This window comes from Carica papaya, chromosome 3 (assembly GCF_054855325.1).
Source record: "Carica papaya isolate Zhongbai chromosome 3, ASM5485532v1, whole genome shotgun sequence".
NCBI lineage: Eukaryota > Viridiplantae > Streptophyta > Magnoliopsida > Brassicales > Caricaceae > Carica > Carica papaya.
This window is the reverse complement of record NC_142311.1, coordinates 32,003,477-32,020,618: the sequence shown is the minus strand read 5'-3', so window position 1 is coordinate 32,020,618 and position 17,142 is coordinate 32,003,477. Positions and strand designations below refer to the sequence as shown.

The following is a 17,142-nucleotide window of genomic DNA, read 5'->3' as shown; positions in this document are numbered from 1 at the left end:
AAATAAATAAATAGTTTTTTAATTTATTGAAAAAATTATAGTCCATAAATTATAATTGTATTTTCATTAATAATATTGAACAAATGTAAATAAATATGCTTCCAAAAAATTAAAGAATAAACTTAAGGTCAATGTATTATGATATATTAAAATAATAAGATAAATAAATGTAATATATTTATATATTTCTATAAATATACATGTATTTATATGTATGTATACACACACACACACACGAGGTCTTGGTAGTCTTATACCCTTAGCTGGGAAATACTCACATGTTTCAATTTCCACGTGACAGCCTTGTGTGTGTAATTTAAAAACAGTCAACCTTTGGTAAAACGGGACCGTATTTCATGACGCAGAAAAAAATAAAATTAAATAATTCAAGTTCAAATTTGCAGGCTGAGAATTTTATTTGGTAATTATTTACAGTGCAGATCTAATTATATATGTATGTATATATATATATATGTATATATCTTGTTTTAGCATCCGCATCCCAAAAAATGTTGCCAAAAATGTAAGCTACCATTAAAAAACCTGATTATATTAAATATTACTACCGTGTGTTTAAGTAATTAAGCTAATAATTAACTATAAATAATAATTGTTAATTAAAGAAAATTAAATAAGTAAAACCCATTAAAAAAAGAAAATAATTATTCATAAATTATTTTATTTTTATAAAAAATGTTGAATTAATTAATAAAAATAATATAAAATTATGGGCATGTGGCGATTACCCTATCTTGAGTTAAGAATATTTTAGAACACACACACTGCCCCTTTCACTTTCTTCTTTGTTTCCTAATCAATCTTTTTTGCTTAGCGTTGAAAAAAAAAGACACAATTAAAGCTTTCCAAACACTGTCTCTACTCTCTATGTGCTGCTATATTACTACATAACTGGGACACATATATTACCTAATTCACACACACATATATATATATATATACACACACACACACACACACACACACACACATATGTACTAGTCCTGTATATCAAAAACCCACTTAAAGAAAACTGAGTAATTAGTTCATGCATGTGGTGATATTGTGTTTTGGAGGATACCATAGAAAAGGAAAGTTTGGGAGAAGAACAATAAATATATATATAAATTTTTATTTGGATTTTTTTCTTTTCCAAATTGATCAAAATTATAATTTGATTAATACATTTATCAATTTTGAGCATGGATCAGAATTTTTCTCTTCAAATAATTTTCTAAATCTTGAAATTAATGGAGTAATTTTTAAATAATTTATTGACATTTGAATATTTTACTACTCAAATAAATTATTGACGAAAATTTAAAAATTTACCGTCTAATAAAAGAAATTAAATTCTTTTATAATATGTTGTAAATTTGAGTTTATTTATTTTTATTTAAAAATTATTTTTTATCATATTATGATTGGTTTTATATATCATCTAATTAAAAGTGTATAATTAAAAATAATTATTTGGAATTAAATTAAATTAGATATTGAAGGTTCTTGCATATCCTTGTATAAATAGATTTGGTATATGTACACCCAATAAAGCATGGGCCTATGGGTTTGAACAAATTCAAAGTAGGTCCATACCCATATACTGCTTTCTTATATTTCATAATTTATTATTAATTTTATAACGTAATTAATTAATTAAACATAGAATTTGCCATTTTATATTAAGAATATTTTTTACATTAAATATTATACTATTTTTTATTTTAAAAATATTTATTGTGTCTCTGTCTCTCTCAATTGTACCGTACATGATCTTTGGTGCAAGTGTGTTCAAGTAAAGTGAATGAAGACTGAATTTTTGCCTAATTTAATTCCACACCATTCACCCCTCTCTCCTCATTCTTTTCCTCTCCCCTATACACTCTCTCATAAACACTTCAAATATATATATATATATATATATGTATATATTTCATGATATATACATATAATTTAAATGAAAATATACTGTTAGATTCCAAACTTATAACATTTTTCAGTTCATATTCATAACACGTTTGGATTTGAACCTATAACACTCTCTAAATAAGAAAATATACTAATTATCTAACTAACAGTTTTCTTGTTTGTGTTAATTTAATACATTTAGAGTAATCCTAAGCAATACTAAGATATTGCTTATAGTAGTTTATATAGTCCAACTAAGTTAGGATATATTTCAGCTCTCAAACCCATATACCCAAATTTCAGTATTCAAGCTTTTTTCCCACCATGGACTCTACTTTCGCCATAACCAAACAAGACATAGCAAAGCAAGAGCCTGTGACACTGGTTTCTCCAAAGCACCCAATGAAGATGGAGACGATCTTCCTATCCAATATTGACCAGGCTGTGATTTTCACCGTTGAAACAGTTTATTTTTTCCAGGTGCCGCCGGAAGAGGCTTCTTCGCCGGTCGATATTTGCCGGAGAGTGAAGAGTGCGGTGCAAGATGTGCTTCTTGTTCCTTATTATTTCATGGCGGGTAGGCTCCGTTTCAACGAGGAATCTCGTCGGCTGGAGCTTCTCTGCAACAATGCCGGCGTGCTGTTCGTCAGTGCATGTTCGAGATTGGTTTTGAAGGAGCTCGGAGATCTTTCCTTACCAAATCCTACTTTCCATCATCTTCTTCATCGCCCTGGTCTTTACAAAAGCTTCTCTGAAACTGCTTTGTTTACCATCCAGGCACTCTTTCTTCTTCTTCTTCTTCTTATACAGTAAAATGATATTATTGATTGGACCTATTTAATAATGCAATACTTCTGCAGGTGACAAGATTTTCCTGCGGAGGCTTTTCAATCGGGTTCGTAACAAACCATGCAATTCTAGATGGGAAATCAGCAATGGAAATGTTGGAGAACCTTGCTTCAGTTTGCAGAGGCGAAGGCCTGAAAACCAAATCAGTAAACAATGATAGAGCTTGCTTCAAAGCAAGAAACCCTCCTGTAATAAATTACCCACATAAAGAATACGTGAAGCTCGAACAGATTCCATCAATGGCGTCGTCTTTTACAGCACCAGACCACTTATCTCCATCTCCACTTATCTTCTCCACCAAATGCATTCACAAACTCTTCTCCCTCACCCCTCAAATGATCACCACCCTTAAGGAAAAATCCGCCATTGATAACTGCTCGAACTTTGAAGCCACGGTGGCTCACATATGGCGGGCGAGAACAAAGTCGGTGTTCTCCGACATGGACGAGTTCTCAACCGTGCTGTTCGCCGTGGACGTGAGATCGAAAGTTTCGCCACCTTTGCCAAATGGGTTCACCGGAAATGCTGTGGTGACGGCGTCTGCGACGGCGAGAGTGGGGGATCTGTGGGAGAAGCCATTTGGGTTCTGCGTAGAGAAGATGAAAGAGGCGAGGGGGAGAGTGTCGGATGAGTACGTGAGGTCGGTGATAGATTGGCTGGAGGTTTATAAGGGGATTCCGGCGAGCTGTAATGGGAATTTCTATGTGTCGGCATGGTTGAAACTGCCGTTTAACGAGCTTGATTTTGGGTTTGGGAAGCCGAAGCATGGAGGACCAGTGTTGAGTGGGAACGATGAGTTTGTTCTTCTGCTTGCTGATGGGAAGAAAGGAGGGATTAATGTTTGGATGGGACTTGAACCGGAGAAGATGAAGAAATTCATGGTTCATTTTTATGAGATTGAGGATTAAATTAATATATATATATATATATATGTATATGTAGACACACACTGCAGTTCGTTCTTCATATGAATCTTTTGCGAATATTATATATGTATAATGTAAATATCGCTATGAAAATTCAATCCCAAAATAAAAGCACAAGGCTATTATGGTTAAGATCAATAATATATTTCAGAAGGATAAATGATAAAAATGGGTCAAGCTTGTATTGTACAAACTTATGATTCTTCATCTTGAAATAATACAGAATTATGATTTAAAAATTGTGTATATATATGTAAGTGTTGAAAGATTAATGACATCAAATTCTAAAGATGAAATTTTTACATATACATATTCCATACAAAGGATGTCCCTGTGTCCGCTTTGTAGATAATGGTGGCCCTCCATCACCAAAACAAGATGAGCAAGAAAGCTTCCCATAACGGGCATCGATTTCATCTATAACGGTCCGTGAACTCCAAATGTGATAAATTATAAATTTAGTATAGAAGCGAAATAATAAATTAGGATTTACATTCCTTACACAATAAATGAAAGTACTAAATAGAGTTTACGGGAATAATCTTTCTAAAAGAACAACTAATAACTAAAAGAATAAATTAAAAGTAAACAAATTGAACGTCTTACTCGCAACCCTCTTATGAATCGAGCTCTGAATCCTGATCCTCTTGATTTGAAATGGTTAATGAAAAAGTGAGCTACACTATTCTAGAAAAAATATCACGCTACTCACCGACACAGAAATGAAGGTTGGTAGAAATAATAAAAACAAATAATGGAGCTCTTAATTTAAATAAATTCATTTGTCATAAATAAAATCATTTACCGTATATTGACCGTAGTGAGATTTTCAAAAATAACTTATAGAGTCAATAACATAATACATACCATAATTTCATATACAATCAATCGGAACAACAACCTTCCCTTTTATCAGTCTACTAGTATCCACGGGGGTCCATAAAGATATTCTCATTATGTGTGAATCTTTTTTTAACATTTTTAATTAATAGGTCATCCTCATACCCCGTCTGCTATGAGCGCCAAAAGATACCATCCCTCAATGGCCTGTCCGGTATAAAGGTGAAACGGGTCGTCCCCATATCCCGTCCGGTATGAGCACCAAATTACTAAATCTCGATACCCCGTCCAGTATGAGGTAACGTTCACGGTAGGGTTCCCTATGTACCCGGTTCGTCCACCATATTATAGGATATCCAGTAAGGCTGTCGTTCATCTATTCACTTAATCAAATAATTTTTCGTTTTAATTTTCAGATTCACAATTTAACCGTAATCACATAAAACAAGAAAAACATGTATCAAAGGAATACAATCGCATCATTATACCAATTTTAGTGTATTCTCATGTATTCAAAAATTGTAAAATCAGGCAATCGGTTAAATATAGCAAACAATAGTAAATAACCGGTTCCGACTCCATTAGTAACATATAAGTAATTATGAATGTTTTTTAAGTTTTAAAAAATACCATATTATTTAAAATTAAATTTCAATTCTATAACAGGGAATAAGGTGAAGGATTCTTACTCAAACTGATGTCCAAAATGCTAACTTTTGACTACATTTACTGGCGGTCTCCAGGTTCCCTAAATTTTCATTCGAGGATTAAAACGCGCTTCAAGTACCTAGAAATATTCTAAAAAATCCAAAATTAGTGTTAGAAACCCTTTTTGGCAAATTCTGGAATTCCAACACGGTGGCTCTGCAGTGCTCCGGTGACGGCACCATCTCCCACAGCGGTGGTTTGTCTCGGATCGGCTGTTTTTGATCGAATTCTGCCAGTTTTGTACCAATCCCAGTGAGAAAACATGTTAAAGGGCCTTGGTTGGCCAAAAAAGTTGAAAAAATCGAAACTTATCGGCGGCGAGGTTCTCTGGTGCGGCGGCTCCACTGGTTCACCTTCGCAGTTAGGTATTTTACTTTGGTCAACCTGTAGAGAAGGAAATGATAATTATAATGGTGGAAGAATTACACAAAATGGGAATCGTGAAGGGCCTCATCGGAGGTGGTTTTTGTATTTTCCTATTGCTACGGCGATCGGCTTTCTTCTCGGCGAGGGGGGGTATGGCGATTAGGGTTAGGGTTTAGTGTGAAGAGAGTTATTTATATCCGTTCTCTTTTAATCTGGGTCGTCCGATCGCGATTAAATAGGAAATGAATCTGCACCGTTCATCGCGATCTAATCTGGGTCGTCCAATCGTGTTTAAATAGGAAGTGAATCTGGACCGTTTATCGTGTTTAAATCTGACCGTCTGATCGCGTCTGGGGAGGGAATAGATCCGGACTGTCAGTGCGCACGGAAACAAATCTGGACTATTCAATTGCGGGCATGCGGATCACCAGTGTGGACTCCCGCGTTGCACCGCATCAACGTCCCTTGCCACGTAGCACGCTCCGGTTCGTCAAGGCTGCTGACTGGACGTCTTACGTGGCATAATTTTTTTAAATTGTATTTTGACCCTTAATTTCTTATTTTTTTTAAATACCATCAGGATCTAAACTTTTACATCTTTTTTTCAAAATTATTTTCAATTTTATTCTCCATTTAATTCTTCATTTTTACATTAAATAAGAATTAAAAAATTAAAAAATTATATTTATACACTAATTTTAATTACATTAAAATTAATTAATCAAGGGTATTACAATTCTCCCAATCTTAAAAGAAATTTGGTCCCTCAAATTTGTCTCTCTCTCACTCAATCGAATAGTCGGGGATATTGGGCTCTGAAGTCTGATTCTATCTCCCATGTGACCTCTCCCGATGTGTGATTCTGCCATAAGATCTTAACAAAGGGAATTTTCTGGTTGCGGAGTACTCTATTTTTTCGGTCCACGATATCGGCTGGCATTTCCTCGTAGGACAGATCCTCCTTGAGTGAAAGAGGTTCGTGGGCCAAGATGTGAGAGGGGTTCGGGTTGTACTTGCGTAGCATAGACACGTGAAACATATTATGGACCCTAGAAAGTTTTGGAGGTAGTGCCAGTTTGTAGGCGGCGGTACCAATTCGATTTAAGATTTCAAATGGCCCAACGAACTGGAAGTTTAGTTTCCCTCTATTACCAAACCTACTGATTCTCTTGAAATGAGTGAACTTAAGGAACACTCGATCACCTTTTTTAAATTCTAAATATCTCTTCCGGGTGTCCGCATAACTTTTTTGTCTACTCTAAGTCGTCTAAATGTTCTTCACGATCTTAACTATTTTGGCTGTAGTCTCCTCTACGAGAATTAGCCCGAACAATTTTCTGTCACCCACTTCTTCCCAACATATCGGTGATCTGCATGGGTGGCTATACAATACCTCGTACGGAGCCATACCAATACTTATTTAGTAGCTGTTATTGTAGATGAACTCTATCAGGGGTAAATGATCATCCCAATAGCCCTCGAAATCAAGAACACAAGTTCGGAGCATATCATCTAATGTGCAGATCATCCTTTCTAATTGCCCATCAGTCTGAGAGTGAAATGTAGTACTAAGGGACAATTTCGTTCTCATGACCTGTTGAAAACTAGTCCAGAACCGAGAAGTGAACTTGGGATCCCTGCCGGACACTACTATTACTGACATTTCATGTAATCTGACTATCTTCTGGATATACATTCTTACTACCTTGCCTAAGGGGTCGGTCATCCTGATGGCTAAAAGTGGAAAGACTTGGTAAGCCGATCAATAATTACTTAAATGACATCATGTCCTGAGTGTGGCTTAGGCAATTCTGTTACGAAATCCATTGTGATATGTTCCTACTTCCACTCCGAAATTAGTAATCGCTGAAGTAGCCCACCTGGGCGTTGATGCTCTACCTTGACCTGCTGACATACCAAACACTTGGAAACAAAGTTGACAACATCTCTTTTCATCTCGTTCTACCAAAATCGGGGTTGCATACTTTGATACATCTTAGTGCTTCCGGGATGCATGACAAACTTTGAGTTATGAGTCTTTGTCATGATGTTCCTTTTTAACTCACTATCACTTAAAAGACACACCATATCCTAAAATCTAAGCAACCCATCGGCAGAAACTCGAAATTTTGAATTAACTCCCTGTTCTGCATCTTTCTTGAGGGCTCCTAAAGTGGAATCGACGGACTGAACTTCCTTTATTATCTGGATCAACTCAGGTTGAATAGTTAGGTGGGCCAAATATTTTACTCTCTTTAGGTCTTAAAGTCGTACCTGTTGTGCTACCCCTATTACTGAGCTAATATACCTGCACTTTTTTGCTGAGTGTGTCAGTTACCACATTACCCTTACTCAGGTGATATAAGATGTTGCAATCATAGTCCTTGAGGAGTTCTATCCATATTCTCTGGTATGTTTAGATCCTTTTAAGTGAATATATGTTTCAAGCTCTTATAGTTGGTATAGATATGAAAAGTCTCCCTATATAAGTAATGACACCAAATCTTCAAGGCGTAGACAATTGCGGCAAGTTCTAAGTCATAGATGAGGTAGTTTTTCTCATGACTCTTTAACTGCCAAGACCCATAGGCTATGACCTTCCCAAGTTGCATCAAAACACAACCCAACCCTAGATAGGAGGCATCATTATAAACTGTATATTCACTCGATCCGCTCGGCAAAGCTAAAATAGGTGCAGTAGTCAACTGTTTCTTTAATTTTGAAAAACTTCTTTCACAATTCTCGTTCAACTCAAACTTGACGTTCTTCTTTGTGAGTCGAGTCAGAGGAGCAGCTAGGCTAAAAAATCCTTCTACAAACTTGCGGTAATAATCTGTTATCCCTAGAAAGCTATGAATTTCTTTGACCGAGGTCAATTTTTCCCAGACGAGCACTGCTTTAATTTTTTCGGAGTTCACTAACACTCTATCCTTTGATATGATATGCCCTAGGAAGGTAGTCTACTCCAGGTAGAACCCACACTTACTCAACTTTGCATACAACTTCTTCTCTCTGAGAACCTGCAAAACCTGAATCAAATGATGAGCGTGTTCCTCTCTGATTTTTGAATAAACCAAGATATCATCGATGAATACAATAACGAACTCATCTAGAAATTATCTGAAAATCCTATTCATCAAATCTATAAAGATGGCTGGTGCGTTGGTTAGTCCAAATGGCATGATTAGGAATTCATAGTGTCCATATCTGATTCGAAAGACTATTTTAAGAATATTTTTTGCCTTGATCTTTACCTGATGGTACCCTGAATGCAAGTTTATCTTGGAGAAGACCTGGGCACCTTGCAATTGATAAAAAAAAGTCATCGATCCTGGGTTCCCTAAATTTTTCTTCAAGGATTAAAACGCACTTCAAATACCTAGAAATATCCTAAAAAAATCCAAAATCAGTGTTACAAATCCTTTTTGGCAAATTCTGAAATTTCGGCATGGTGGCTTTGTCGTGCTCCAGTGACGACACCGCCGCCCGCGGTGGTGATTTACCTCGAGTTGGCTGTTTTCGGCCGATTTTGTATCAATCCCTGGGAGAAAACACGTTAAGGGGTCTTGGTTGGCCAAAAAAGTTGAAAAAATTGAAACTTACTGACGGCGGAGTTCTCTGGTGCGGCGGCTCCGCCAGCTCACCTTCGCAGTTGAGTGTTTTGCTTCGGTCAACCTGTAGAGAAGAAAGTGGTGATTAAAATTGTGGAAGAATTATGCATAACGGAAATCGGGAAGAGCCTCATCAGAGGCAGTTTTTGCATTTTTCTGAGGTGGCTGCGGTCGGCTTTCTTTCCGGCGACTGGGTCTTCTTATCCAGCAAGGGGGGTTTGGCGGCTAATGTTAAGGTTTGATGTGAAGAGAGTTATTTATATCCGTTTCCTTTTAATCTGGGTTGTCCATCACATTTGATCTGTACCGTCCGATCGCGATTAAATAGGGAGTGAATCTGGACCATTCATCATGATCTGATCTGAACCGTCCGATCGCGTTTAAATAGGAAGTGGATATGGACCGTTCACCATATTTAAATCTGACCGTCCGATCGCGTCTGGGGAGGGAATGGATCCGCATTGTTCATGCGCACTGGAACAAATCTGGACCGTCCAATCGCAGGCACATGGATCGCCAGCGTGGCCTCCTGCATGGCACCGCATCAGTGTCCCTTGCCACGCGGCATGCCCCGGTTCATAAAGGCCGCTGACTGGGCATCCTACGTGATACAATTTTTTAAAATTATGTTTTGACCCCTCAGTTTCTGAATTTTCTTTTAAAAATACCCTTATGACTCAAATTTTCACTCTTTTTTTCCAAAATTATTTTTAATTTCATCCTCTATTTAATTTTCTTCATTTTTACATTAAATAAGAATTAAAAAATTAAAAAACTATACTAATTTTAATTACATTAAAATTAATTAATCAAGGGTATTACATAATCTGATATGCATCAATATGATTGGGTAATGCATTACACAAGCTGAAGTTTATAACTCATATTATAATATAAATAAATATTGATCTTCATCAACTAACAATCTATTAAGTGCCTCAATATATTTCAATATACAAACATTAGTACAATTATAAGAAGATTTGTAAAATATTATATTGAATCTCTAATACCTTATAATTTATAATAAACCAAATAATAGAGAAACAAATAATCAATTTAAACTGTAAAAATACTTAATCGATAACACATTAATCAGTATGTTATCAGAAAATAAAATGATTTAATAAATCATTAGATATTGTAAAAGGAAATCCATGATTCCCTACAACACCAAGTCAATACAAAACTCGCCACAACGCAGGGACATAATTGACCAAAATATAAAAGGTACCCATCCAAGAAGAACTAACAATCGACACATGCATGTAAAGCTCATTGAAGGAAAAACACTCAGAAACAAACTACTGGAACACATAATAATAGGGGTAAAGATATACTATTGCTAACACAATGAAAAGAACACATCCAAACCCCACATGATAACTCATAGACCCATGAAAAATAACCACAATATGAAAAGAAATAGGTTAACAATAATTTCACCCGATTGATTTAGAAATATTATTTTTAAGATAAAGTTTTTAATGGTTTTAAACCTAACACAAGATCAAAATATTTTTAATAACCAAAATGATAAATATTGTGTCACATCTCATAATATTCTTGTTAAATAAAAGATAAAATGTCATTTGCATACACACATTTTTAAAAAAGAATGGATTAATGTATTAATATTTTGCAAGACAAACATATGTGAAGCTACTGAAAACACTTATCTTGAATCATGCTACAATTAACTTATCAATATAAAGTTCTTGTTAGATGTTTTGAACTTTGTTAAATCAGTGAAGTACTTAAAAACAATATTATTTTGCATGAGATGAAAAAACAATTCAAAAAATGTTATAAAATCTTTTATCTAACAAAGAATAAAAGAGTAATTTTGTATTTATTTATTTTTTAAAAATATTTTTTTTATAATTTAGCTTTATAAAAATTTCATAGTTATTAAGGATATGATCCCTTGCACTCATTATGATGGTTCACCTGAAGTCTATCCATAAACTAATAACAATGATCCCTCATCCTTAGTTGATCGATTTGCCTACTAGTACCCTTTCCCACAATTGTTTTAATTTTTCTAAATCCCTTTTTAGGAAAATTATAAAAAAATTATAATTTTTTATTACAATATAATATATTATATATATACATACACACACAAAAACTTTTAAAATTCATTGATCAAGGTCAATCTTGAAATCCACTTGAAAAAAGAAACAAAAATGTTGATTTGTAAGTAAGATCATTTAAAATCACTTGGAGACGATGACCATTAACCAGACCACAAAGATAAGGAACAAAAGTGGCCTTGGTGCCTTTGTTCTTGCCCTGCAATAAACAAAAATATAGACCAAGTAATCTTCTTTCCAAAATCTTTTTTTTATAAAGAAAACTACAAGCTCATGACTCACTCAAATTCATTTCAACAGATATTTACATTTGAGAAGGAAATGCCAAGATTCGCGCCATCTTTGGAATTTACTTTCGCCATTGTATAAAGTTTTAAGCATACTGAGAACCTTAGTTGATGCCAACCCATATCAGACATGAAGCGTGTAGGCTCATTTTGGGACAAACTGCATATGGTTAATCTTGAACTCTGTATCCCTTCAAGAAAAAATCTCAAAAATACCCCATTGGTGGTAGGAGATTTTATGTGTTAGCAATGTTTTCTTTCAGCTTTTCTTGTAAAGAATTCATTAGTATATAATCCTCGTCTAAAACTTTGGCTCAATTAAATAGTTCAAGCATGCAAACATAATGTTCTAAAATAGATTCAATTCCATAATGTTCTATCATATATTTATAATATCTAAAACCCTTATTTACATCGATTATATATACACAAATAGATAAAACATCAACAAAAGTGATTCCATCTAGTTTTTCGTTTGCCTTTTTCAACTGAGCAAAAATATCAAGTGCTTCCTTTCCATATCCATGGACTCCCAAACTGGTGATCATTACACTCCAAATGGCTAAACTCTTTCTTTCCATTTTCTCAAACATTTGTTTGACATCTTGCAAACTGCCAGATTTACTATACATGTCAAGAGTTGTTCCAAGGTAAACCCCAAGTTTAAATTCGTTCTTAAGCGCAAAGTCGTGGATCCAATGACCCAAATCCAGACTTTCTAATTCAGTACAAGCTTTCAACAAGCTAACAAGTGTAAATTCATTCGACCTCACATTATCAAGCTGTATTCTTTGGAACAATTCAAATGCCTCATGAGGTTGTTGATTTCTAACATAGCCATTAATCATTGTAGTCCAGGAAATAACATTTCTCACATACATTTGCTCAAACGTTTGACGGGTAGCACTCAGCTCTCCACAAGCAAGAAGCTTGGTAATCACAGTAATCTATGAAACCACATTTCTAATGCGCATTTTATGAAATAGTTTACACTCGGAGTCTAAGTCTCCAAACTTGAAATAGAGATCCATGAGAGTGTTTTGCTGAAAATTATCTTAGAAAAAACTAGTTTTGATAGCCAATGCACGAACTTCTTTCCCTTTATTAACATTATATGAGGCCACACAAGCTTTTAAGACAAAGGGGGAAGTGAACTTATTAGGCTGCAAGCTCTGACAGATCATGAGATTACAGAAAAGAAGAGCTTGGTGAGGTTTGCCATTGGTAGTAAAGGCCCTAATAATAAGATTCCAAGTAAAGGTGGAGGGTTGGTGGATTTGATGGAATATAAGAGTCGCATAATCCATTTTCCCATAAGAAGAACAAAGGTGAAGCAGTTTCCTAACAAGCAACTGATCATTAGAGAGTTAATGGCGAATGATCCTAGTATGAATCTGGTTGAGGTGATTGCAACTAGTGTATTTCTGAACCCAGAGGAGAGCCTTTTGGGAATCAAACCGTAGTCTAGAGGCAGAATATGCTATGTGGGATGGAGATTTCCCATAATAATATGTTTGAGCTCATATGGTATATGGTACAAGTTGTAACATCCCATAACAAAAAAAATTTGCATGTGCATTATGTATATATGAATATATAGTGTTTAAATTAAAGAGAAAAACACCTATTCATATGTATTGTATAATTGTTTTCTTTTCTTCTTTGATTAACAAAATATGAAGAAAGAAAATGAAACTGGATTAGGATTTTCTCATAGAAATTTGTTTAAATCTATGTTTCTTCAAAACTAAAGTAAGTATATTAAGTGAATATTCTTGTATATTAAATTAAAGCTTAAACACCTGTGCCTGATCATACTCAACATCATTGGTGGTTATATATATGTGTGTGATTTTTAAATAATAACAATAATAATAAAGAGATGCCCTCAAGAAGCCTTCTCAGCATCCATTGTTTCAAGCAGATGACCTTCTTACCCCATATATATATATATACATGTATATATATATATATATATATATATAATAATAATAATTACAAGCAATCTCATTTCTAGTTGGCTACTCAACCAACCCACATAATGACTGAAGTTTAATTGTGTACGGAATGAACATCTCCAAAATTTTAGTGAATGACAAAAGTAAGGTTGTTTCGTTTAGTGAAATATGAAATTTATTACGTTACTAGACGAAATAATTAAAATTATTTCTAAAATTTAAAAAAATTCCATAAGTTCATGGACAATTTATATACCTTCTAAAAATAATTCAAGAAAATTATTCAACGTTCAAGTAGATGGATGCTTAATTGCATCAGCAGGAGCCAATTGGAATATCCCCTTCAAGATTTGCAACCCAAAGTGTTAGATTCAGTATTTATATAGCCCTAACAAATTGAATATTCCAACATCAATGTGGTACCACCCAGCCAGTAGTCAACCTTTTTATGTTGCACCATATATATTATACAAAGGAACTTTGAATTTGTATTAAAATATTAGTGTATGTATATTATATACACGTACATATATATATGTATGTACGTATATATCATTTCAAAATGGAGTTCTTTATGTCACACTGTTTTCTCAAGTGATGGATAAATTTTTATTAGTAAGTTTATTGATTTATATTTGCAAACCTTATGATTAAGAAAGGTAATTAATTATAATACCAATATACATGCATATATATTATAAGATGATGTTATACTAAACTTCTATTTAGAAATCCATTTCAAGCCCAGATCTTTCTTCTTCGATTCAAATTCAAATCCTCCATTAAAGCCCAAAATTAATAACTTCAAGCCCATTACCCTTTCTGCATTCTGCACCTCTCCCATCTCAATCTCATCTTCCTCGACCTTTTCAATCACCATGCTCGACCTCCTGCTTACCAATTTCTCATCTCTCTCACTCGACCAGTAGCACCAGAGGAGCATCTCTTCTATTTTCAAAAACCCCAAGTCCAGCACCACCTTCTCCTTCCCTCCGTCTCTCCCATCTGCTTCAGGAAATGAAAAGAAGCCGCAGCCTTTGACGCGGGAATTACGGAAGCGGAGACTCACCATTTCCCATAAAAATTTCTGTTAATATCTCGAGAATAAGCAAAAATATCAGGGATGTTCTGGACTTGCAGAAACGAAACGACGTCGTTTCTATGAACCGATACAGCTTCCAGTTCAATTTTCCCAACAGCAATGTATTTTAATTGACGGGTAGCATACCAGCAGGTATTTCTTTCCTCATCGAAATCCCACTTTTCACTTCATTGATCTTCTTTTGAGATGCGTTGTAGTTGTGGGTTTTTTAGTTTGCTGCAAGGTTACATGAAGATAGACTAAAAATTTGAATGAAAAATATCATCATAGCTGTCTATACAGTTCAAGTTAGTAAACTTGACAAGAAGAAAAGGAAACTCATAATTTTACTATTGAAGAAATGGGTGGAGTTTGCTAAATTATGATAAATTTTATAAGTATAATAATTAGGATTTAGACTATTTTTAGTTCACAAGAAATAAAAGTCTTCCATTTTCTTCTCGTGCTGAAATTTTGCATGCTTTAATCTGTATGTATGAATTCTAGTGGGTTTTCTCTGTTTGTATCTGGAGGATTGTGAATTTCTTTTTTTACTATTCATTTCTCATTTCTCAAAGTTATCTTGCAAAATAGCGCCTACTCTTTTGGGCTTTAGAAGAACACAGTATATGCTGGCATGTCTTCCTTGCTCTCCTGATCCACTTCCCCGGAAATCTCCATCCCGCATAGCATGTTCTGCCTCTAGACTACGGTTTGATTCCCAAGAAGCTCTCCTCTGGCTTCAGAAATGCACCAGTTGCATCACTTCAAGCAGATTCATGCTAACATCATTTGCCATGGACTCTCTCATGATCAGTTGCTTGTTAGAAAACTTGTGTTAGAAGCTTGTGTGGCCTCATCTAATGTTTTAATAAAGGGAAAGAAGTCCATGCATTGGCTATCAAAACTGGTTTGTTCCGAGATATTTTTCTGCAAAAGACTCTCATGGATCTCTATTTGAAGTCCGGAGATCTAGACTCTGGGTGTAAAGTATTTCAGAAAATGCGTGTTACAAATGTGGTTTCATGGACTACTGTGATTACCGGGCTTCTTGCATGCGGACAACTGGGTGCTGCCCGTCAAACCTTTGAGCAAATGCCGGTGAGAAATGTTGTTTCCTGGACTGCAATGATTGATGGTTATGTTAGAAATCAACACACTCAAGAGGCATTTGAATTGTTCCAAAGACTGCAGCTTGATAACGTGCGGCCGAATAAATTTACACTTGTTAGCTTGTTGAAAGCTTGTACTGAGCTGGGAAGTCTGGATTTGGGTTGCTGGATCCACGATTTTGCTCTCAAGAATGGGTTTAAACTCGGGGCTTACCTTGGAACAGCTCTTGTCGACATGTATAGTAAATGTGGCAGTTTGCAGGATGCCAAACAGGTGTTTGAGAAAATGGAAAGAAAGAGTTTAGCCACTTGGAATGCAATGATCACCGGCTTGGGAATCCACGGATGTGGAAAGGAAGCACTTGATCTGTTTGCTCAGATGGAAAGGGCAAACGAAAAACCAGATGCAATCACTTTCGTTGGTGTTTTATCTGCTTGTGTACATATAAATGATGTAGATGAGGGTTTAGGATATTACAGATATAAGATAGAGCATTGTGGAATTGAACCTATTTTAGAACATTTTGTTTGCATGCTAGAACTATGTAATCGTGCCAGCATGCCAGATAAGGATTATAGACTGATGAATTCTTTGCGATCAAAGCTGAAATAAAGCGTTGCTAACACAGAAAATCTCTGACCATCAATGGGGGAATTACACAAGTCAAGATTTTTTTGGAAAGGATGCACAATTCAAGATTCAAGCTTACATGCTTCATGTTCCATGTGGGTTGTATTCAACTGTAGCTCTCTGTATGATTAAAGCTCTATGCAATGGCGAAAAGTAAGTTCCAATGATGGAGCATGCTGGCCTTTCCTTTTCAAATGTAAATCTCTCTTGACATGTATATGAACTGAATTTGAGCGAGTCCCCAGCATGTAGTTTTCTGAGTTCTGAAGCTCAGGAAAGAGATCACTTGGTCTATTTTTTGTTTCTTCCAGGACAAGAAGAAAGGTGCCAAGGCCATTTTTGTTCCTTATCTTTGTGGTCTGGTTAATGTCCATCCCTGCAAGTGATTTTACACGATCTTACTAGTGAATCAACAATCTTTTCTTTTTTCAAGTGGATTTGGATACTGATCATGATCAATGAGTTCCAAAGGTTTCTGGGTCTGTGCGAATATATATGTCTGTATGTATATATATATACATATATGTGTACTTTTTTAATAATTTTCCTAAAAAAGTATTTTAGCAAACTTAAAACAATTGTTGGTAAGGCCCCTAGCAGGGAATCGGACAAACCAAGGATGAGGATCATTGTGATCGGCTCATGGACGGTTTTAAGTTGAACCATCATAATGAATGCATGAGATCATATCCTTAAAACTATGAAATTTTTATAAGGCTAAATTATAAAAACATAAATAAATATAAAAGTACTCTTTATCCTTATTTGTATT

The 17,142-nt window shown here is 35.0% G+C and overlaps 1 protein-coding gene and 2 pseudogenes across 2 annotated transcripts; 2 read left to right on the top strand and 1 right to left on the bottom strand.

The window, feature by feature from the left end:
- Nucleotides 1-1,961: 1,961 nt before the first annotated feature.
- On the top strand, nt 1,962-3,882 carry GLC (HXXXD-type acyl-transferase family protein). Its single transcript, XM_088214704.1, has 2 exons — nt 1,962-2,682; nt 2,766-3,882. The coding sequence occupies exons 1-2, from the start codon at nt 2,230-2,232 to the stop codon at nt 3,660-3,662; spliced, it is 1,350 nt and encodes a 449-aa protein (XP_088070830.1). The 5' UTR covers nt 1,962-2,229; the 3' UTR covers nt 3,663-3,882.
- Nucleotides 3,883-11,824: 7,942 nt separating this feature from the next.
- LOC148268573 (pentatricopeptide repeat-containing protein At3g26630, chloroplastic pseudogene) lies at nt 11,825-14,618 on the bottom strand (annotated as a pseudogene).
- On the top strand, nt 14,399-16,829 carry LOC148268572 (pentatricopeptide repeat-containing protein At3g26630, chloroplastic pseudogene; annotated as a pseudogene). The gene is made up of 2 exons (XR_015818021.1): nt 14,399-14,780; nt 15,206-16,829. The product of XR_015818021.1 is annotated as a pentatricopeptide repeat-containing protein At3g26630, chloroplastic pseudogene (transcript).
- Nucleotides 16,830-17,142: the final 313 nt, after the last annotated feature.